The sequence below is a fragment of the Phocoena phocoena genome, chromosome 3 (genome assembly GCF_963924675.1).
Source record: "Phocoena phocoena chromosome 3, mPhoPho1.1, whole genome shotgun sequence".
NCBI classification, from domain to species: domain Eukaryota; kingdom Metazoa; phylum Chordata; class Mammalia; order Artiodactyla; family Phocoenidae; genus Phocoena; species Phocoena phocoena.
This window is the reverse complement of record NC_089221.1, coordinates 168914775-168937715: the sequence shown is the minus strand read 5'-3', so window position 1 is coordinate 168937715 and position 22941 is coordinate 168914775. Positions and strand designations below refer to the sequence as shown.

Here is a 22941-nt window from a genome sequence, read left to right as displayed (position 1 = left end):
CCGGTCCCCAGCATGGGTGGATCTCCAGGTCCTCCCTGCTTTTGCCTCCTGCTCCCGGGAGGGCGCAGCTGCCAAGGGACTCATCATTTTGCCTAAAGCTGTGCAACATCAACACCTATTCTTGTGTCTCTTGGGGTATCTGTGCTTCTACTGGACAGTGGGCACCAAAGGAGGAAGCTGACGGCATGGCTTGACATCTCCTCCACACCCGAGAGACTCTTGTTTTCTCGTTTCAGGGCTTCTCACCTTTTGCATTACTGACCCCAGGCGCGGTGGTTCCCTGAGCGGGGACGGGGGCATCCTGGGCACTGTGGGGTGTTGGTCAGCATCTCTGGCCTCCACCTACTTAGTATCAGTGGCACCTACCCCCCAGCTGTGGCAATGACAAATGTCCCCAGACACTGACACTGCCCCTCAAGCCTCTAGGAGCTTCTTGCCAGATGAGCTGCTGGCAATGGCACAGAGGGACCTTCAGTCCCTGGGGCTGGGACAGGTCTTCCGAGAGGGCCAGAGCGTGGGGTCCAGAACCCAGATCCCCTGCCACTGCCACATGCTCCCCACCCCCGACTCAAAGTCCCCAGACTAGACCAACACACCTGGGGGGCAGCCAGGAGGTGACAGATCCTGTTGCCTCCTGTGGGAGAGAAAACAGTATCTTTCCACCTGCCCTCCTTGAAAAAAGGCGATGGCTCTCAATTGGGGGTGACATGGTCCCACGGGGAACATTCAGAACCGTTGGGGATGCTTTTGGCGGTCATCACTGGGGGCGGGGAGAGGGGGTGCTGCTGGCATCTAGAGGGCGGGGGCCGGGGATGCTGCTCAACACCCTACAGTGCACGGGACGGCCTTCCACAACTAAGAAGGATGCGGGCTGAACGATGCTAGTGCTGCAAGAAACCCTGAAGTAAGCACAGAAAAATCTCTCTGGCGACCTGGAAAGCATCGGATCCTAATGTCTGCTTCCTCCTTGGCTATAAACACGTCAGCTGTCAGGGCTAAGTTGCCTCTCTGAGCCTGGCTCCTGGAAGAACGAGGGAGCCTGCCGCCAGGAGCCACCGCTCAGCCCCACACTGGCAGGGGTGGGGCAGGGTAGGGGGCAGCCGGCCGGGGTGCTGCCAGGAGTCAGCAGCACAGCACGGAAGGGACGCAACAAGCAGCTGCTGGGCGCTGAGGCCCAGGACCACCCCAGACACGGCCCCCACTCCCCATCCCCGGGCAAATGAACCCGGGGGAGGCATAAAAAGATCCCTTCACTGGGTCAACAGTTCATCCGGCCTTCTGACCACATACCTTAACTCTGTCCCTCAGGTTCTGCCCGAACACAAACGCCTGCTGTGCAAGCTGCTCCTTCTTCTCGCAGCTCTCCTCAGAAGCACTGCTAGACTCATTTTTCTGCGAGTCTTTCTCCTGGTTAAAACAAGCAAACAGAACAACTGAAAAGAAGCAACACATCAGCCCTGAGAAGCGAGATGAGCCATCTCACACCACTGCATTTGCCTGGCATGGATCCTGTGGAGCGGGCCCTGGGGTGGGGGACCAGGGAGACGCCCTAGGGCTGGGGGGGACCAGACCTCTCCGGGGAGGGGGAGGGGCGAGGTCTTGGCAGTGCCCTCGTCACCGGGAACACTGGGTGGAGACGGTGGGGTGGGGGGTCACGTCCAGGTCTCCCTCCAGCTCAGAGCCCTAGCCACCAGTTTCTGAGAAGCAGTATGCTGTAGGAATGATTCCTTTTTCCAATTCCACTAACTGTGGTTTCAGGGTGGGGGGCTCAGGGACATCTGAAGATTGAATTGGAGATGTTCATTTTCACCATTTGAGCCTGAACATCCGGCGGCGGTATGGCAGCGGGTGGGGGAGGCAGAGGGTGGAGAACCTCAGGCAGCGACCTGTCTGCTGAAACGGGCAGAGTGGAGATAAACACACGGGTGCAATCTGTCTCCGTACGTGGAGCCCTGGATGTGTTGCTGCAACTCGGATTTCAAGTCCGTCTCTGCCAACCGCAAATGCAGGCTCTTCATTAAATGCCCCTTATTTTCAGCTGCTATGCAACGCTACTGGAAAACATATGCATCTGGCCTATATAATCCCAGAACCCTGGAAGACTTTTTTTTAAAAAAACAAACGATTTCTGGGCTTCCCTGGTGGCGCAGTGGTTGAGAATCCGCCTGCCAATGCAGGGGACATGGGTTCGAGCCCTGGTCCGGGAAGATTCCCACATGCCGCGGAGCAACTAAGCCCGTGTGCCACAACTACTGAGCCTGCGCTCTAGATCCTGGGAGCCACAACTACTGAGCCCACGTGCCACAGCTACTGAAGTCTGCACGCCTAGAGCCCATGCTCTGTAACGAGAAGCCACCACAATCAGAGGCCCACGCAACGAAGAGTAGCCCCCGCTTGCTGCAACTAAAAAGAAAGCCTGCGCACAGCAACAAAGACCCAATGCAGCCACAAATACATAAATATATAAAAATAAAAAGAAATAAATAAATGATTTCTGAGCGGACTCCCAAGCACACTTCTGCCACTAGAAGTAGCACATGTGTATGAACCCCTGAGGAACTGCTCGGCTGTGGAAGAGGGATGGGAGACATCTCTCCAAGTACAGCGGTACAAGGCCCCAACAGACTACGTGCGTGGAAACGAAACAGGCCTTGGGCTATCCGGCCCTAAGTGCCAGAGCCCCGCTCGTGGCCCCTTTCACTCAAAACCAACTGTGGAGTTCTTGGTGGGCTGGTGACCTGGCCAGTCAGTTGTGGTTACACATGGAGACCTCTGAGCAAATCAGGATGCTTTAGCATGGGCCAGCTTGGATATGGCCCAGAGTGGTCAACAGCCCATGCGCCCGGTGAGGCCCTGAGAAGCTTCACGTGCGGTGCACTCCCTGCCCCATTGCCGACGGACCTCGAGTGCTGGCGTCTCGTCAGAGGGACTCCTCCGGGCGGGGTTGTCAGGCGAAGCCGATGTCGCTGCCCCCGGGCAGTCTGCCGGGACACTGACCCCGTTGGTGCCGCTGCTCGGGACTGTGGGGAGAAAAGGACAGCAGACATCTCAGAGGTCAGCCCGGACCACCTTCAGCACCGCTGCCTTCTACCACTTGGGCTGACAGTGTAACGTCTCCTTCTTAAATAAGGAACGGATCCGGAATCAATACTGAAAGTCACAAATTCTTAGGTTAGAAAAACCCAAACCCCAAACCAACACCTCACAAAAGAAAGAATCCTTTACTGCTTACTCCACAAAGAACCATGTGAATCTTCAGTTTATTTAGAAATACTACTACTTAGGTGAAAAAAAAAAAAAGAAAATATATTTGGGGAATAATCATGAGTTTTATAAAACTAGTTTTACTAATAGTCTTTTTTTCTATGCACTTTCTCCTTTAAACAGTTGAGATTATGTGACATGTACAACTTTAAATCTGGCTTTGTTTAGTATTAGACCAAAACAATTTTCCATGCAATTAAAACCCTTCAGAAATATTAACTATTTTTGCTCCCGATGAAGAGCTCTTGAATTGTAGGGAAAGATTAAGAGGAAGAGAAGAAAAGTTTATCAGTATTAAGAAAATTAAGGATGAACTGAAAACCCCAGCCTTTGTGGATATAATAGAAATATGGTTCAGGTCTCTTAGACATACAGGACTGAGTTTTGCCTGCAAACACACAGGGACGCATCTGGGCCGCTCAGGGTTGGGGGGCCAGCTCTCAGGAGGCCAGTGGAACTGCCTGTCTTCCAGGCTCATTGGGGATTTGAGGGCTTGTTTCTCCAGCACTCTATTTCCCAGTGCGTTCAGCAGACGGGGCCAAAGCCACCTGCATCGTGACGCGGCTGTGCCCTGACGTGTGAGCCTGGGAGGGGCCATGGCTGAGTCACTCACCGGTCTGTGAGAGCACCTTTGGCTGCGGGGCTTGTAGCACTGCTGGGCGAAGCACGCTCCGCTGCTGCTCCTTGGGCTTCTGGCTCGGCAGACCTGGGGACAGAGGTCGGTTTGCCCGGGCCCTCCGACCGCAAGGGCAGAAATGCAACCCCCCCCCCCCACGCCGGCTCTCAGGCACTTTACAGAAAAATTCACCCCAGCAACGCATCTGATGTCCCTCTTGGGCTAGACTTTACAGGGATGCATACTGAAAAAATTAAAAACCCAAGATATTTTCTCTACAGTTAGACATACAAAATCTGGCTATTGTTATTTTTATATGTGATTAAATGAAACCCCCATGAAACTGATGTCTGCAAATTAATCCAGTGAGTACAGGAATGCTACAGGGGGGACCAAGAGACAGCTGTTCTCAAGCGTGGGGCTCGAGGGTCAAGGGCAGACGGTGAGGGGAAAGCAGCGAAGCCACAGTTCACCTCTCAAAGTTTAGGACTCTGCTAGGGGTCACGTAAAGGTACCCCTTGCACCTGCTTCTCAAAATGCCACGTTGAGAAAATCCCTCTGCCAAACATACAGGGCGAGGACCACGAGAACGCTCCTGGCCCTGCAAGGGCTTCCCGTTGGATGTGACGTGTCTCGATGGCGCGAGTGCTGGGCCCCGCTCACTAGCGGCTGCTCTGCTACTCAGGGTTAACGCTGTGGGCAGATCGCTCAGCAGAGACAGTCTCACAACTGAGCTACTGCCGGGCACGGAGCCTGAACGCCACCCACAAAGCCGGGCCCGCTCCCTCGCCGCCACCTCCTCGGGACAGCGGGCTCACAGGCAGGAGAACCTCCCTGGTCTGACGGGCTCTTTCCAGCGGTGTTCCAGTGCTCACGTGTCAGAAAAGTGAGCCCGGACCGCACTGGCACGCAGAGGCCGCAAGGCAGCCACTCTGTGCTCCTCCTTCAAGGCGGACACGCACCTGCACTGGGTGCCTGGCCGTGGATCAGGGTCGGCGGCTTCAACCGGAATCCACTGCTCTTTTCCTCTACAAGCATAAGAGAAAAAATAAAAAGCGGGCCTGCCTGGGGTGGGGCAGCAAAGCTAGGAGGGACCAGGGGCAGAAGAGGATTGTGGTCTGGGCTTCGGTGGCCATGGGCCTGGGGAACTAGGGAAAATGTTTCCAAGTTAAAACAGAAGAGCAGAGGCCCATCCAATCCCGTCTGTAAGGGAGGAGGCTGAGGGCTGCAGGCAGTGCTGGCCCTGGGGTGAACTGCTGGCAACGGAAAACTGGAGGGCGTGTGTGGGGCTGGTCAAGCTGCAGTCCACCCACCCAGCTACCTGCCGGGGCTGAGAGCTCGGAGGCTGAGCTGTGCTCGCGGGCCCCAAGGAATATCAGGGAGCCACAGAGTTCTGGTCCCTGGGACCCAGCTCCCTTTCCAGGGGGACACGTCTGTAATCAGGAGAAGCTTCTCTACTACCAGCAGACCTCTGAGAACTGAGATGCATTTTCTGTGGTGAAAGATCAAAGGTGGCAGACGGCAGGCTCTCTCCAGATGTGCCCGGAGTGCTTGCGGCTAATGAGGGCGCTGGGAGGCCCAGGAGGAGGAGGCGGGGCCTCCCTCAGGACGAAGTCTGGGATGGACTATGCAGAGCTGACAGACACAGGGGCTCAAAGCCTGGTTTCAGCTCAGCCACCAGTACATACAGACCCCTTAATCCCTGCACCTTGGTGACTCTGCCCATCTCAGGGGGCGGGGGAGACAGTCTAATGCATTCCCTGACCAGAAGGATCAGGATAAAAAGGCTTGTGACTCCAATAGGACACGTCTGTCCCCAGAAGAGCCCAGGGACAGCAGCATTTTGGGCCCCAGAGGCAGCCTCACTTTTGTGCTAAGGTCCAGCCCACGGGGGAAAAAAACCCTTTTCGGGTCATAGGGAACAAGATCAAGACAGAGAAATCCCTCGCGTGTTTTTACACACCAGCAGCGAGCAATCCGAAAGTGAAGAAAACAATTCCATTTACAATAGCACCACAGAGAATATAATACTTGGGAATAAACTGAACCACGAGAACTACAAAACATTGTTGGAAGAAAGTAAAGACTTAAATAAATGGAAAGATACCCCAAAAGGCCACACAGTGTATGACTCCATTTACATGAAATGTCCAGAGCTGGCAAATCCACGGAGACAGAAAGTCGATTTGTGGTTGCCAGGGGCTGGGAAAGACAAAGTGAGGAGTGACTGCTCAAGGGCATAGGGTCTCTTTTTGGAGTGACAAAAATGTTCTAAAATTAATTATGGTGATGGGTGCACAACTCTGTAGATACACTAGAAATCCTTCAACTGTACACAAAAACACCACCACAAACACACCTGGTCAGTCCACACTTTCAGGTATGAAACAAAATCAAATCAGAATTCCCAAACAGGGGGCTTCCCTGGTGGCGCAGTGGCTGAGAATCCGCCTGCCAATACAGGGGACACGGGTTTGAGCTCTGGTCCGGGAAGATCCCACATGCCACGGAGCAACTAAGCCCGTGCATCACAACTACTGAGCCTGCACCCTAGAGCCCGCGTGCCACAACTACTGAAGCCCGTGCACCTAGAGCCCGTGCCCCGCAACGAGATGCCACCACAATGAGAAGCCCGTGCACCGCAACGAAGAGTAGCCCCCCTCACTGCAACTAGAGGAAGCCCGCACGCAGCAACGAAGAACCAACTCAGCCAAAAAAACCACAAAAAAACCCAAAAGAATTCCTAAACAGGAAGGCCCTCTTCCTGTGGGCTATGTGTTGGTGAGCCAAACTGCTCTCCTTGGGCAAAAACAGGTTACAATAAGTAACTCTCACTGCTAGCTTGCATGAAGGAGCTGACCCCGACGGGCTCTGGGGAGCCTGTGCTGGTGGAGCTGGTGCCTCTCCCGTAGAGGGGTCGTTAACACCACACTCAGGAGAGCCAGACAGCACAGGATGCAGGCGAGGACATGCTGCCAGATGTTCCTTTTGGGAAGGGAAATACTGAATTACATTTCAAAGCTCAGGACTATTCAGAAGATGACTGGCAATTTAGAAACATTAAAAAAAAAAAAATGCGATGAAATTCGTAATTCATGTGATTTTAAAAAGCCCTTAGAGCTGGCTTTGCAGTGTTCACACTGGGGCTAGAGACTGCTCTCACCGCCCTGCTCTGACCGTTGGACCCCCGGGGCTGACCAGGCTAACCAGCAGGGGCGACAGGCCTGGAAAGTCACTGCCACTGAACCCGAGCACTGGGCCCAGTGCCTGGCCCACCCCAAGGATGCACAGGACATCCATGCTGAATGCTGCGGTGAATGGAGACACAGACGGGCGTGTGTGCCATACTCGCAATGGCAACCGGGGACTTGGGACGGCGGGGCCCAGAGCAGCAGGGAGGGTGCTTACAGGGCGGCGCACCCTGGAGGTCCTGCCACAAGCCCTGTCTTCACTGAAACAAACGTGGTCTCTTCTCATGGCCTCCAGAAGCTCACTTGCCCTGCAACGCAGTCAGGGTGCAGTGAAGAGGCACTGCCTGATGGCCAGAGCCCGTCACGGGGGTGCAAGGTCACGCCAAGGTCACAGGGGTGCACAGGCCGCTGTACCCATGTCTTCTCGAGGGCACATGCATGGCCCCCCGTGAGCTTGCTGTGGGGCAGCCTCCGTCCTCTGAATCATGACTGAAGCAAGCAGGCTTTTTTGTGCCCCACCTCAGAGAGACCCAGGTGATGAGGGAACTCTGGATTTAACCAGGAAGGCAGATCAGAATTTAACCTGGTGTGTACCACAGGCTAAAAAGAATCTGAGAGAAGGCAGCTTGGCGGGGGCTTGAGCGATGAGTAAGTGTGTTGAGGACAAAGGGAGCCAGGTTTCTTACTGTCAGAAAAGAGGCAGAAATACGAAGGGGGGGAAGGGGGGGGAGGTGGGGCTACAATGAACCCTGTTGGTGCTGGAAGCACCCACCCGAACCGGGGGTGACCTATACAAGCAGACAGAACAGCAGAGGCACAGAAACACGTGCAGATGTGAGTGTGTGTAGGCGAAGAGATCTACGTATGTCTGTGCTCCTGGCTGCGTGTGTTCTCAGCTCTGGGCACAGAGAGGGCTTGGGAGCAGCGACAGCCCAACGGCGACCAGCACGCAGAGCGCTCAGATCTTGGTCTCTAGAGACCACTCTCTACTAAGCAGAACCAGGATCCCCTTGAGGAAAGGGAGGGAAGAATGAGCCTGGAACCCCTTATGACAGAAAGAAAAGGACATGCTCGAAAGAATGATGCGGACATGGCCAAGGGGCACAGGCTTGTCGCAGCTCCCGGCAGCCAACTGTGGGATGATTAAAATAAACTGATGGTGAAGATAAAATCTGAATGTTAAGGTAAACACTAATAACGACAGATTATAACCCACTGACTAAAACAGGAATGCAAACATCCATGTGGCTCTAGTAAACACATGAGCAAGCAGTGGCAGAGAAGAGCTCTGCTGTCCAGCAGAGTGCCGACCCACAGGAGGCAGAAAATCCCCGGCCGGCCATCACCAGAGTAGTAGCCGCTCCCAGCAAGAAAACATCTCTGGAGGCTAACACTGCAGCAAAAAGTAAGAAGCGGAATGAGATTTTCCAGAGTCTCAAAGTATCTCTCCAGAAAATATTAATCAAAGGGTGAAAAATGACTTTTCAGCGGAGAACCTGGGCGGGCTCCGCCCTATTCAAGTAACAGGACAGTAAACACCGTGAGTCACCCGCTACGGTGCACAGGACGCACACAGCTTCACCTCTGTGGTGTTCTAGCCCCCAAGGGTAAGTTGGTCCGGTCACCGGGAAACAGCAGGAAAGCCAGGTTGAAGGCCTTCTCCAATGTAACCGGCCTGCACTCTGAAAGGTTATAAAAGCCGAGGCAAGCTCGAGGGACTGTTGCAGATACGTGATGCGTGAGCCAGGATCTGATGCCTTTGCCATGAAGGACATCACTGGGACGCCCCGGGAAAATCGAATGGGGTCTCTAGGTAGAGAGACAGAGAAGTGCTTTACCATTCTTAAGTGTTACAATTTTTCCCGCAAAAATTAAAGCTAAAAAAAAGAAAAGGCAGGCAGGCGAGGAGCTAAGAATAATTAGTTCACTCTGCAGAGTGGCTGAGCCAGTCTATATCACCGCTGCACGTGGCAGCGGGTCCAGGGGCCGGCCGGGCTGTGGCAGGCCTCGGGGGCAGGTCCGAGTTGCCCGCCTTGCTCAGGGCTGCCCTGCTCTCAATGCTGCAGGATAAAGGTTTCGGGGAAGAAGCGGGAGTGGGGCTGTCGCTCAGAGACCTCGGGGGCGAGCATTAGATTCCTAACAGAGCTCGAGGGCTGGCCTCAGTGGCTGATCACCCACCACAGCTGACACGGCCCCCGCGGTTCAGAACGTGACTCGCTAGGCCAGTGCCCAGGTCTTCCCAAGGACCCCTACAAACCAAGCTCCTCTTCAGGCCCTGTGAGGGGGGTCAGCTCAAAACAGTTTGCCTTTAGAGTCAAAATGAATTCAACTGTTTGAAACAATGTCATCCAATCAACCCTCAAAGTTCTAACAACTTGCCTCTTCCCTCGACAGTGCCCTCGTGCCAGAGTACTGACTGATCTCGCAGCGCTTTTGAAGTCGGCAATGAATTTATATAAGGCAGGTTGGGTTACAGAATTAAGATGGTTACACTCGCTCATTAAATCTTTTATGAGGAATTTCAGCCACATGGGAGAAGCCTTCAGGAAATCTTGGGGCTGGATCTCTAGTGAGAGACCAAAAAAGGAAAGCTCCACATTCTTCAGAAAGGATCAAGCTATTTTCCTTAAAATTTTAAGGCTCTGATTAAATATATTTATCTAAACAGATCTAAGTAATGTTAATTCATGTGAGAATTTAATACGCAGAGAAGGGGTCTAGAAAATTACATAAAGTTCAGAGTGGTTACCATTGGGATGGCAGAGTGCGTGGGAAATGGAGAGGTGGATTCTTTTACTCTATGTATTTCTGAGTTTTTAATGATACAAATGTATTATTTGTGCAAACTTTTGAAAAATGGGTAGTATACTTCATTACAGTTTTTTTTTGTTTTTGCTTGTCTCTCTCTTTTTTTTTTAAAAAAGGACTTGCAACTCCTTGTAACCAGGCCCTGCTTGTAGAAACAGAAATTAAGGGCTGATGAAGCCTGCCTCACACCAGATTCCAAATCTGTGCAGTGAAGAGTTGGGGAACATTTAGGAACTGAAAAAGAAGGTTGCCTTCAAACCACCCATTCCCGATTAAGACCTTGCTTTTCATCCCAGGAAACCCCCAGTGACCAGCCGAGAAAGGTAAAGGGACGCGAGGGCTCACCTGGTTCTGAGTCAGAATTGCCTGCAGATGGCTCGCAGAAGGTGGATGGCATAAAAACATTGTTTTTTGATACTGTCAACAAGGAGGTGCAGGCAGGGGAGGGAACAAGAGGAAAAACAGTGTGAGTAGGCAGGGCAGACGTGCACAGGATCACTTCTCCCACCTGAGGGGTCGTCTCCAGGCCCCACCGCTGGGGAAGGGGGGTCAGCATTGTGAACCTGGCCTTTGGCAACTCCCAGTAAAAGTGAAACCCTGGGACTCTTTCTAAAGCACAAGAAAGGTGGGTGTCCAGTGGAACAGCCTGAATCTGTTTGATACCTAGCAGTTGACTCTGGCCTGCTGTGGCCACCTGCCTCGTCCTTGTGCCCCTGTGGGAGCAGCCAGGAGGGAAGTGGATGCACCCGATGTTCTGAGTCTCCGCTGGGGCCAAGCCTCAGGCCCTGCTCCTTGTCACCAGTCGGGGCTCGGCTGGCTGCAGACCCCCTCCCCTCACCTGTTTAGGATCTTACAAAATCAACTGCTTCCCAGGTTGTGGGCCAGGCAACAATGCAGTGGGGCTGAAGATCTAACTGTGCGGACAGAAGGCAGCTAGCTAAGTGGAAACAGTGCAGTGCAAAGGCCTCCAAACGTGGGACTGCTTGTGGCTCCACTCCCCTGATGGCTGAGCGCAAAGCATCCCCTAGGTGGTGACGCACGAGAGGAGAGGGCTAACGCCTGCTGGCCCTCTACCCCTTTAGCCTACGGTCACAGCACAAACCGCCTCCTCTCTTCTCCGCTGCATCTTCTCGACGCACAAAGTGCGGTTCAGCAGTGGACAGTGAGCGGGAAGGAGTACGATCAACGGCCAGGAAGTGGATGCTCCCTCCTCCTGTGGTAAGGCTCACGTGACAAGCGTGCAGAGATCCTTAGAAAAAGGATGTAACCGCAGCCTGCACTGTGGACCGCCCGGATAGCTCCTCAATGCCTGGCTAGCAAACGACAGTGCCTCTATTCAGGGGGGTCTCCCGCAGTTGTGAAAAAGGATGAGGCAATGTCCAAAACAAGTGTTCAGGGAACAGGCGTGAAATTAAGTGTTACAGGGATGAGCGTAAGAGGACACTCACTTTCTACACTGTACATTCCTGTGACGTTTGCATTATTCTTGGAAGCAGAAACAAAGCTTCCAGGAGTGTCTTTTTTTCCCTTAAAGTGATATCCTTAGGGCTCACACTTGTAAATGTTTTACATGAATTCCCAAGAATGAGCTTCAAGCTGGGGAACTGGAGAGTGTCTGTAAGCCAGCACCGCAGACAGCACGGGGCGATGCCAGAGTGGACGGAGCCAGGACCGGGGGCGGGAGTGGGGAACCCTGCCGCAGCTTTTACCCTCCAAGGCGCAGGGGTGTCCCCAGGCTTGCAGAGCCCCCCGCTAAGTAGTCCCAGCATCTCCCTCTACCCCAGGAACCCGCCTCTTGCCTGAACCAGCCTGTGTCCACCAGCTGGTCTGCTGGCCTGTGTGTGTGTGTGCAGACCTGGCACCAGGCTGGAGCTTCCAAGCCCTTGGGCCCAGCCACAACCACAGGGACAGGGTCCCAGCCTGGCCAACCCTTCCAGGCTCCCCCAAGCCCCCTCGTCGGGAAGCTCATGGTATTCCACCACCAAAGTGCCTGCTGGGGCCACTGGACTCCCTCCTATGTACTGTCTGTGTGTGTGCCTGGGATTCTCAACTGGCCCACCGGACTCTAGCCACATGGCTGAAGGGCCAGGAGGACACCCCATTTCCCCCACCTTCAGTCAACACATAGCCAGCGGCCTTGCAAGGTGGACGTGCGCTTATTGGTCAGAGCCCCGACCAAGGCCCTGATGGTCCCTTTCAGAGGGACGATTTCTTCGCAAGCCTTGCTTATTAATAGTCTACTAGGTCTCACCCCTCCAGACGGGGGCACCTGTGCTACCCTCGGGCACGCTCCAGCCTCACTCCTGACGGAGACTGAGTTAATTCTAACGGGATGTGCACAGGGGACAGACAGGGGTGTGAGGTGCTGGAGGGGAACAGCGGGATTGGAAACACAGGTGCTGTCACCGTCTAACGAAGGGCTGCAACGGTTACCTGACTGTGAAGGCGGGAATTGCGTTAAAGAGGATGTTCTTTCTCGCTTGACGGGAGGACAGTAATTTCCATCTTCTCGGTCAGAATCTACAGAAAATGAGGAGGAGGAGAAAAATCAGGCTGCTTCCGCTTTTACAACCAAAACTGGTGAAACATTTGAGAGATTTCCTCACCTTCTCCACCTTCGGGGCTGGAGCCTCCGGCTGACCTCTGAAACAAGAACACATGTAAGGGCGGTCAGAGAGGGCCGCGCGGCCCAGGGCCCGGCAGCTCCTGACTTCTGCCACAAATGGATCCCGAAATGTAGCGTTGAGGGCACGTGGCCTGGGCTCAGTCACCCGGGTCACAGACAGGCTTTCAACCTAATGCTCAAAAATCCCCCATGAACCGTCACGCCTCTGCCTCACCAGGCCTCGTGCCAAGGAATCCTCTTAACGGCTGGGAACGCGTTCCCAGCACAGGATCAGTTTCCGTGTTTCTCCACCGGGTACAGCTAACTGGCGTTCCCCCACCCCAGCCCCCCAATTCAAACACTGAAACTGGATCTGGCCAAGTTCACTTTGCCAAGAGCTGGAAAGCGACCCTCTCTGCACCCTGAAGGGCTGCAGGACCGCTGACACTGGCTGCGTGACACTGGCTGCGTGACACTGGGTCATGGTGGTTCCCATTCCTGGCCCTGGCACATCCCATGGTATGGAACTGTTTCAAGGTGGGCTGTTACTTCCAGAGCAGCCGAGAGCTTTGAAGCCTTGGGCCAAAGTGTTCAGAAGAGAATCCCCAGGTACAACAGCTCAGACCGCAGAACCCACCGAACAATCATCAGCTGAGAGTGAAAGGCGGCTGAAGAATCTCCTCCTTGACAGCCTTTAATTTTAGAATGCGAACGAGCAATTAGGAAGCTTATAATGAGCCCCCGCCCCACGTGGGATAATACACAGTCCCTGCTGTACATCCCCTCTCAGGGCCATGAGATTCTTCAGAACTAAGCAGCCAAAAGGAAACTCTGAAGGGTGAACATCACCACCCCCGCCCCCGGGTCACCGGTTTAAGAGCAAGCAGGGGAGCCAATCTGCTTCTTTTCAGAAAAGCCCCTCAGGAGTCAAGTTTAGCCAAAGGAGGACCACCTGTCTCGAGGAGCTGTTAGGGATTAAATGAGATGATGCATGGGGAAGTGCTTGGCAAGCTGCAAAGCCGTGTGTAAAAGCAGTAACTGCTGTAAATAAGAAAACTGCAGACGAGAAGCCGGGGGACCTCCCAGAGCTGGGGTGGCACTTTCCCTGTAAAGGGCCAGAAAGTATTTTCAGCTTCACAGGCCCCATTCGGGCCACACGTTGTATATTCTTTATTTTGTTTTTACAATCCTTTAAAACACCATCTTAGCTTGTAGGCTGGACAAAAACAGGCGGGGGGCAGAGTTTGCAGACCCATCCTAAAGGACAGTGAGAGCATGGATGGTAAGAAAAGGACCCCAACCTGGCCTTCCCCCCCAACCGCCCCATCAGAGACCATCCACCAAAATGCCTGGGAAACGCGAAACCCTCGGAACACAACAGGGGCTCAATATGTGAACACATCATGGGGCCCAAAATGAAATAAAATACCCAAGGGTCCAGCAGGCTGGCTCTACATGAGTGCAAAACAGTGGCCAGGGCTCGAGCTCAGAGCTTGAAGGCACTGAATCCTGCTCTCGAAGGCTTGCCAAGCCTAGTCAGTTTCTCCTAGCTCTGCATGTCCTAAACCTGAAACACGGGGCAAATTATTTCACTGGCCCAAGCTTCCACTTCTTCGCTTGGAAAATGGCGGGGCCAGCGCTTCCTCCGTAGGGAGGGAGGTGCAGGGGGTCAGTGGGCTAAGCAGGCAGTGCCACGTGGCTCGCAAATGGACAGGCCACGCTGTCCCAGCCAGCTCACCCCCCTCAGGATGTCATACTTCGGGGCAGTGCTGGGGAAGGTTGGAGAGCCAGGTGAGGGACCAGGGGACCCTTGGAGGAGCAGAGAAGAGGGTCTTAGCATGGGGGGCCCAGAGAGGCGCTCTTGCAGTGCTGTCATTCTACAGGGCCCAGGCTGGCATCTGACAGAACAGAGCCATGTCACCAGAACATCGGGTGTTCCTCTCAGATGCTCCCCTGCCCTGGGTGACACCATGAAGGTGCAGGCTCCAGGCCCCTCCCTCCTACTCCTCCACAGCAGGCCCGGCCATCCCCAGCCCAGCCCTCGCCCTCAAGTCCCATCCTCGACTCCCCCCACCCCCCACCTTTTCACTCAACAAGCATCTCAACTCTCCCAAACCTGCCCATGGCAGCCTCTGGGGCCTGTGGGATCCGCTGCTTCCTGAATGACTTCTGGCACCTGGAAAATGGCCAGCCCCTTGCCTCTGTAGACACTGCTCCCTCACCCACGGACACCGTCCCTTCCCTTGCCCCCCAGACGAAAACCCCTCAGGCCGTGGCCTCACCGCTCCCTGCACTTCTCCATGGCTCTCACTCCAGCCGTGGGTCAGTGTCAGGGTCCCCCTCTAGCCTCTAAGTTCCAGGAAGGTGTGGCCCCAGCACACAGCGGGGCTTCACTGGCCTGTGTTCAGTGGAAGCAGCCGGATTCCAGGCACTCCATGGGCCATGGAGAAGCTGCCAAGGCATGTGTCCCCCAAGTTACACACAGAGCAACGGACCCAAAAGCTGTGAGGCCAGAGCGTCGTCCTGTTTCTCAGCTGCTGGGGAGGACAGTTCTCTGTCACCTCAATCTCAAGAGGACCCCCGCCTTTCCTCTTGGCTAGCTAGGTTAATTTCCACATGTGTGAATTTCCGAGCATTCCTTCTGCTACGGATTTCTAATTTTATCCCATTGTGGTCAGAGAAGACTCTGTGATTTCAATCCTTTTAAATCTACTGAGACTTGTTTTGTGGCCTAGTGAGTGGTCCATCCTGCAGCTTCCTGCATGCCCCTGAGAGGACCATGTACCCTGCAGCTGCTGAAGTCTTCTCTGTCCTCGTCCTGCTTCTGTCTGGACGTTCTAGCACCTGAACATGAATGAGGAGCACTGAGGTCTCCAACAATGTACTGGATTGTCTATTCTCCCTTCATTCTGTCAGTTTTTGCTTCGTGTATTTTGGGGCACTTTTAACAACACTTAACTTCCTCGCCTCTGCCAGTGACACCCCAAACCTCTCAGGGATCTCGGTCTCCTTGAAAATTTGATGGGTGCTAGGAGCCTTTCTCCAGAAAAGTACCCAGACCTCAGGGGCTGCAGCCCCGCCTCTTGGGGCCCAGGACTGCAGAGGCCGGGCGGCCTCCTGCAGCACTGGGCCCCCTTCGTCCATCACACCCTAGCCTTGCTGTCTCCTTCCTGTCTCCTGAACATGTCAACCCTGTTCCTGCCTCAGTGTTCCTTCTTCACATGCTACTTGCACAGCTGTCCCTGACCACCTCCAGGGTGAACCCCTGCTCACGGGCTACATCATCACCCAGCAAGCAGGAGCAGCTCTTCTCCACCCTACCCTCCAGGTTCTCTCGGGCCCCTGCCCTGTTTTGTGCATCACAGTTGGATGTGATCTAATGTGTCCATCTGTTGTTTGTCTCCTGCTACCATGAGGCCCTACCCTGTCTGTTCTGCTCACAGCTCATACACCCCACACCCAGGACACTGCACAACAGACGCTCAGCAAGTACTGCACAAATGGAGCCTGTCCTCCGCCACTGCCCCTTTGGTGACCTGGAAAAGAAAGGGCACCTGGCCAGACAAGATCAGATACTCCTAGACCCCTGACCCCAGGAGACCCTCAAATCCATGCTCCGAGTCTATTCTAAGACCCACCCCACAGGCATGTGGCAGGCCTCTTGGTCCTGGAAAAGCTGGGAGGCTAAGGCCTGCAAAGGACAGCACAGGAAGATTCCCCAACTGGGAGGACCTTCCAGAAGCTGCTGGAACCTCCTGGTGGGTCTGAAACAGCCAACTCAGAAGCAGTGAGGAAAGTGATGTCAACAACTCTCCTGAATAGGAACTAGGGCAAGGAAGCAGGAAGACAGACTGCAAAGTGAAGTCATTTCTGCTTGCCTTTGGAGCCTACTTGACAGCTAAAAACCCTCCACCACTGCCCGTGCGAGAAGCAGCCTGCCCCCCTGCTCCTGCCGGGGAAGGCCTGCGCTTGCTGTCTGGGCCTGGCTGCCTCATGCCGTCTTCCCCCAAAGCAGGAAAAGGCCTGGTGTGCGGCAGCTCCCCTTCAACCCACACAAGGCCAATGCCAGCTCCACAGACACTGTCCTCAGACACAGCAGCCTGGGGGTCAGGACGTCTTCCGTGTCAAAGTGGTCTGGGGGCCACCCCTCGCCCCCACCAAGGGAACAGCTCTTCAGGGGTCAGTCTAGAACAATGCCTGGGACACACATGGAGTCAGGCCTTGCAATCCCAACTCCTTGGAGCCCAGAAGGCTGCAGCCAAAACTCAGGAGCCACTGCTCCAGGGACTCCTGTGAGGAGGATTTTAAGAGCAGGCTCTCAGGATCTGCGCCTCTGGGGAGGAGCGGGGACAGAGCAGGGTGTGGAAGCCCCATTTCCTCCTCTGCTTCTTCCCACAGCAGAAGCCACCACTCAAGGATTGGGGCTTCAGAATGACACCCCGGGGACGCTGGGACCAGCGCCCTTTAAGGATGCCATGACGAAAATATGCCCAACAAACACTTACATGAGGAGGCCAAAGAGAAAGAAGACCAAAGAGAACACTTCAACTTATTTTTCTGGCGCTGGTGAACGAATGAAGTGGACGGCGGCCAGGCCGCGGCCTAGCGAGCAAGCCCCCCGACTGCGCGCTGCAAGGTGGCCTGAGTCCCGCCAGTGGGCGGGACAGGCAGCACAGTCCTCTCCCCTCAGAAGACACTGGAACCTCAGGGGAAGCAGCTCATTCTGTGAGGTGCGTATAAGTCCCTGTTGCCAAGTACAAAATAGGAGCGAACGCCTAACCCAGGATGGGACCACAGGTGTCAGAAGCTTCCGATCTTGGTGTAAAGGATGAAACAACGAAACTACAATCGTTAACTGAATCACTTTGCTGTACACCTGAAACCAACACAACGTAAATCAACTATATTTCAATAAAAAATTTAGAAATCAATAAACACAATTATGACTGTAAAGAAAAAATAAAATTACGATCATTCACTTTGCTGAGGCTTGCACCCTCCCCCCTCCCAAACATGGCTCTCATGAGGCTGCCTGGCGTGGCCTCGAGAGGACAAGGCTGCCAGGCCAGTCCAGGAGGAGGGGACGGAGCTCAGACACAGACACAGACAAATGGGCAGTGAGCAGGAATGAACGGTGCTGCCCTCCTGACCTCCCGGAAAAGACCAGAAAGCAACACCATGTCAGGGAAATTCCTTCCAGAAAATGCCAGACACCGTTTGGCCTGCCTGGGACTCAGTGATTCCCCATTTGGACGGCCCAGTTAGAAAGCCCACTGCTGGACTTCCCTGGTAGCGCAGTGGTTAAGAATCTGCCTGCCAGTGCAGGGGACACAGGTTCAAGCCCTGGTCCAGGAAGACCCCACATGCCGTGGAGCAAGTAAGACCATGCGCCACAACTACTGAAGCCTGTGCGCCACAACTCCTGAAGCCCACGCGCCACAACTACTGAAGCCCACGCACCTAGAGCCCGTGCTCCTCAACAAGAGAAGCCACCGCAATGAGAAGCCCTCACACCGCAACAGAGTAGTCCCCGCTCGCTGCAACTACAGAAAGCCCGTGCACGGCAACGATGACCCAACGCAGCCAAAGATAAAAAATATAAATAAATAAATAAAATTTAGAAAGTCCACTGCTGGGGTTGCAGGAAAATGGACGCCTGGGATTAAAAGTCACTTAAGGGGTGTCCTTGCCTTCATGTGGACCACAGGCAGATTCACTGCTGTTTATTCTGTAACTGAGGGAACCAGCTCAGAGATTCTTACCAAAAAGGCAGACATCGAAAAAAGAAAAAGAGAGGTGGCCTCCCAAGATGTGAATGCTGGGCAGGGGCAGGGCGGAACGAGGGTCAAACCCTGTGCAGATGCCAGAGGATGAGGGGCTGGGTCCAGACTCTTTCTAAGCTTCCTGGTGGGTCTCATAAACATATTTCAGGCTCGGCAGTGCCTTGATGCAGAGCTTCAGTCTGGTAGACTCCAGCCAGCCTCCAAGTGAGCACTGGGAGCGCTCACTCTCTCCAGATCAAACGGACAACTTAATCTGGATGTGGTTTGGTCTCCTTCAAGCTGCCTTGTGAGAGCCAGGAAGTCTGATATATTGAGACATTTTCCTGGTACTGAGTCTTCAATGGCCAGAGTTCTGATGAGACTGAAAGACAATAAGGGCCCTTTATAGGCAACAATTCAGCGAGCCACTATTTATTATAAAGAATTTGCAGCTTTACACTCGCTCAAGGGACCGTGGAATAAAGAAGAGACTAAACGTGAGGGATGGGACCTGTCGGGTAACATGTGGGCGTTTCCTGAACTCCAGTGTGGCATAGAGCAAGCTCCAAATCTGCTCTGATGCAAAAGCGACTAGTCCGAGTTAGCCATAGAGACATCTGAGCCGGGAAGAAGCTGGGCTCAGGTTCCATCTGCCTTGATCTATGCCCTGACTGACCTGAAGAACAAAGGTTGCTTTGCCTGGATGCCTGATCGGCAGAGAAAGCCCTGGCTGCTCAGAGCTGCCACAGGTGACGTGATGGTCACGCTGCTGCGACTCCCGACGGGACTGGGATCCCCGCTGGCTCAGAGCTGCCACAGGTGACGTGACGGTCACGCTGCTGCGACTCCTGACGGGACTGGGATCCCCGCTGGCTCAGAGCTGCCACAGGTGACGTGACGGTCACGCTGCTGCGACTCCTGACGGGACTGGGATCCCCACAGTTACGCGCGTGCACGTCACGGGCATGGCCTTGGCTACGACGCTGGTACACTCAGAAACTGCTTCCCCCAGCCCCGACTCTCTCCCACGTGACGTAACAACCATCCCCAGGCTCCCTGCCATTGCGCTTGACCTTGCATTTGCCAGTTGGGGCACTGCTTGAATGTCTCGGAATTAGAGTCTCTGACCCACAGTCCAAAAGAATTGAGGAGCCGAGCTCCACCGGCCAGGCTTCAGAAATCACTGTCTGGACCGGCCACAGCCCGAAGGCGAGGCCCCCAGGGTGCTTCCTGCACAGGCCCCGTCTCACCAAGTGGTCATCAGAAGTAAGGGGCCCGAAAGAGCCTCGCTTCTGGAAAGGCAGTTGCCGTGACACAGCCTCTACTGTTTGCCACCCTAGACTGAAAACCCTCAACCTCTTCAGCAGGAGATGCTCCGTAAACCGTGCTTTTCAACCCAGGCAGCAGCAGAAGGGCCCAGTCTCCTGGGCAGATCCGCACAAAGATCATCTGTTCTCAGGGAACTGAAAACATGTACCTGCAAAGGCCCAAGGCATGAAACTCATAACGCCCAATTTGGGAGAAGGTTCCAGCAGCTGCTCTGCCTCCAACCCCAAAAGTTGAAAAGCCTCTGAATTCTTGCTATCAGCCCTCGTGTGAGGACTATGCTCCCAGAACTCTCTGGCGTTAAGCCCCTCGGGCCGGAACCTCTCGTGGGCTTCCTTACCCCAAGCCCATTTCTATGCCACGCAGGACTCCCCCATACCCCGCCCCACACAGGGAAAGCCTGTTTCTTCTTTTCCCACCACACACGGATTCCTCCAGAATGTTAAAGTTTGGCTCCAACCTCACCTTGGCTGAGTATCACTTATTCCTGCGTATCCCAGGAATTAACAGGTGGCTCTAACAGAATTTTAGCGGCTTCCTTAAGGACACAGGAGACTGGTGATGGGACACAGGGAACCGCTAAAGGTCTGGGGTAAGGCCTGGGATTGTGACACCCTGCAAGGCTGCCCAGGGTTCAGTGTGGCAGAGCGGGATCCTCTGTTTTCTTGAAAGTCATTTTCCCCTGTCATGAGAATGGGGGTCTCTGTCACTAGGTACCGAGACGACGAGGTTTTCGATCCTGAATGTAGGCTAATGTTTACCTTTCCCAATTTATCAAACTCCAAAAACTCAAGACATTTCTTGTTCTGGAGAGCTCACAATCTTCTCCACCTATAATCTTCAAAAGCCTTCTGAATACAAAGATAAAGGGCTCAAGGGATTCCCTCTGGATTCAAAGGAAGAGTCTCTTCTTCTTCCTGCTTTGATTGAAGACAAGCAGTTCACAGCCCAACCACAGTCCAAACACAACCACTCTTGCAAAGCAATCTGCGGTAGACACCTTTTCCTATAGGTCAAGGAAGCCGGAGCCTTTCGTGTTTCTAAGATAACTGAACTTGAATGCCCAAATTCAGGGAGAGGAGAAGGAAAAATGGAGGGAGGGAGAAGGGGCCGAATTTGCTGTGGAAGGTTCTACCCCACTACTCAATACCTCTTTTGCCCCCTCGCCTCCTTCAGGAACCAGGACTAGCTTCTGGCTATGGGTAAATGTTCCCCCAACTAGAAAAGTCTCAATGTAAAAGGGGACTTCCTCTTTCCTGACTTTTTGGCAGCAGGAATTAAAGGGAGCTGAAGAGGCCCTTTGTTGTCTTTTCAGTTATCATCAGCTGCTGACAACCTGGGGTGTGGATCTGAGGGGCCCGGAGGGAAAGGGGCCAGTCCGGGTTGGGAGCCCCGGGCCATGGGATGCCGGGTGGAGGTGGACTTACCCCTGCCAGTTCTCGTGGAAAAGGAGGAAGCTGGGCTTCAGGAGCGCTGGCTGAAGCGCTAGCGGGGGCAGGAAGCTCTAGGGCATGCTCACCAGCTGACTCGGGGTGACCCGTGCCATGGTGGGGGGCCTCAGCCTCCCCCCGAGGCTCCTCTCCCGAATCCGACAAGTCTTTTTGCTCTGCAGAGGACTGGGAGCAAAAAAGACAATTTTCCTTCAATGTAAATAAAGCCAGCAACGCGGGGCAGGGGAGGGGGGCAGGGGAAGGTCTGGAGATGCTCGGCCTTCAGCAGCTCCTGCCCGGGAGGTCAGGCCAAGAGAGCCGGCACACGCTACCGCGTTCTGCTCCATAGAGCCAGCCCTCCACACTGACAGAAGGGCAGTGAGCGCGGACCTGCTGCTGTCGGACCTGGCAGGGAGCTCTGAGGTGTGCAAGAAGTTGGACCCTCCTTCCGAAAACTGCAAGGTGGCCCCTGTGGCACAGAGATCCTCTGCCGATGGCAGCGACTGAGGAAACACCCCTGTGACCAAGACGGGGGCGGTGCCTCTAGCAGAGGGGAACAGGGGCAATTGTGTCAAACTGTCCCCAGGGCTTAATAACCCATCCACTCAAACATACTCGTGAGGGGAGGTGGGCGCCAGCACCCTGTCTGGCCACTGGGAGAGCCAGGGCGGCGGGGCCAGGGCTTCTGCACCGGGGCTGCGGCCCCGCCAGCACCTTCCCATCTCTGCTGCTTAAACCCGAGAGGAAGGGAACGCTTTCTTGCTCGGCGAGCGCAGATGTGGGGTGACCCCGCGAGCTGGCAGACACACAGAGAGCCGGTTTTGTATCAGTGACAGGTGGGTGGGGCTCCGGCTGAAGGAGGGAGCCCCTCGGCCTACAATTCTCCCAGACTCCCACCGCACATCCCAAGCCAGGGCTTATCTAGAAAACAGCCAGCGTAAGGGGAAGCCAGTCCCCAAAGTCTTCGTCCTCAAAAGCACAGACCGCCCCGCCCCCCGGCATCCTTTGAGGTGGTTCTTGGGATTCTAAAGGGGCTTCCATGGGCTGAGGGCTCTGTGGCCAAGATTCTTCTTGAGAGGTGCGTTACAGAGCTGGTGTCCTGTTATAAATACATGGGCTCCGGTCCCCAAGCCTCTCCTGCCTGGCATCGTCCACCACACGTTTCTCTCGCTTTGTGAACTAAATGACCACGGGGCCACCCTGCCTCCCTGCAGACACGGCTGTGTTCTTCCTGCCTGTGAAGTGACTGAAACCTCTTTAGATAGGACTTGGGACTATTTTTAAATGTGTGAGCCTGCTAGATGAAAGGAACTACATAGAGGATTTTAAGAGAACTTTCAAACATTCTTATGAAAAAGCAAAAGCAACACAACTCATCCATACATCTAAAAAAGCCACCCAAATCAACTCTTCCTATGCAGGGGAGAGCCAAAGACATAAAAGGCCCTCCTTCCCAGGCCATTCCTCAAACCTGTCCAAGGCACTGAGGTTGGTCCACGCACTAGTCTGCTGCTAGTTTATGGCTAGAGATTTAACACCATTTTAAAGAGAAAATGAAACCCAGAGCTCTAGGGGAAATTGCCTATCTCTGTTCAGAACCACTTGGATTTTTTTTTAAAATCCCTGCTTTACGAATATAAATGTAGAAATGCCCTCGTGGCATGGCAGACTAGAGATGAAGCCTACGTCGGAGGACCAAAAAGAAATACAAATGCCATTCCAGCATTTTCTCCTTGGGTCTGAGTAAGCTCTAAGGAACCAAGATAGAGCCTGTAGTTTTTCAACATGTTTGTTAAAATCGGACATCGAGATTTTGGCAGGCTTTGACATCATCCTAAAATATACATGGCTGACAAAAAACCACGCATACAGGGTACGCTTGTTACACACACAGTAAGCTTCCAGTGTTGTCGGTGACACCCTGCTTTCTGCCCAACTG

At 54.1% G+C, this 22941-nt stretch overlaps 1 protein-coding gene across 1 annotated transcript in view; it reads right to left on the bottom strand.

Annotated features, from left to right (window-relative positions):
- RANBP3 (RAN binding protein 3) overlaps positions 1-22941 on the bottom strand; it is a 53150-nt gene that overhangs the window by 8140 nt on the left and 22069 nt on the right. Inside the window, exons 3-9 of the mRNA XM_065873846.1 lie at positions 12486-12522; positions 12313-12399; positions 10225-10296; positions 4843-4908; positions 3878-3970; positions 2902-3020; positions 1291-1407 (exon numbers count right to left, since the gene is read on the bottom strand). Coding sequence (XP_065729918.1) covers positions 1291-1407; positions 2902-3020; positions 3878-3970; positions 4843-4908; positions 10225-10296; positions 12313-12399; positions 12486-12522 — 591 coding nt within the window. The remainder of the gene's footprint in view (positions 1-1290; positions 1408-2901; positions 3021-3877; positions 3971-4842; positions 4909-10224; positions 10297-12312; positions 12400-12485; positions 12523-22941) is intronic.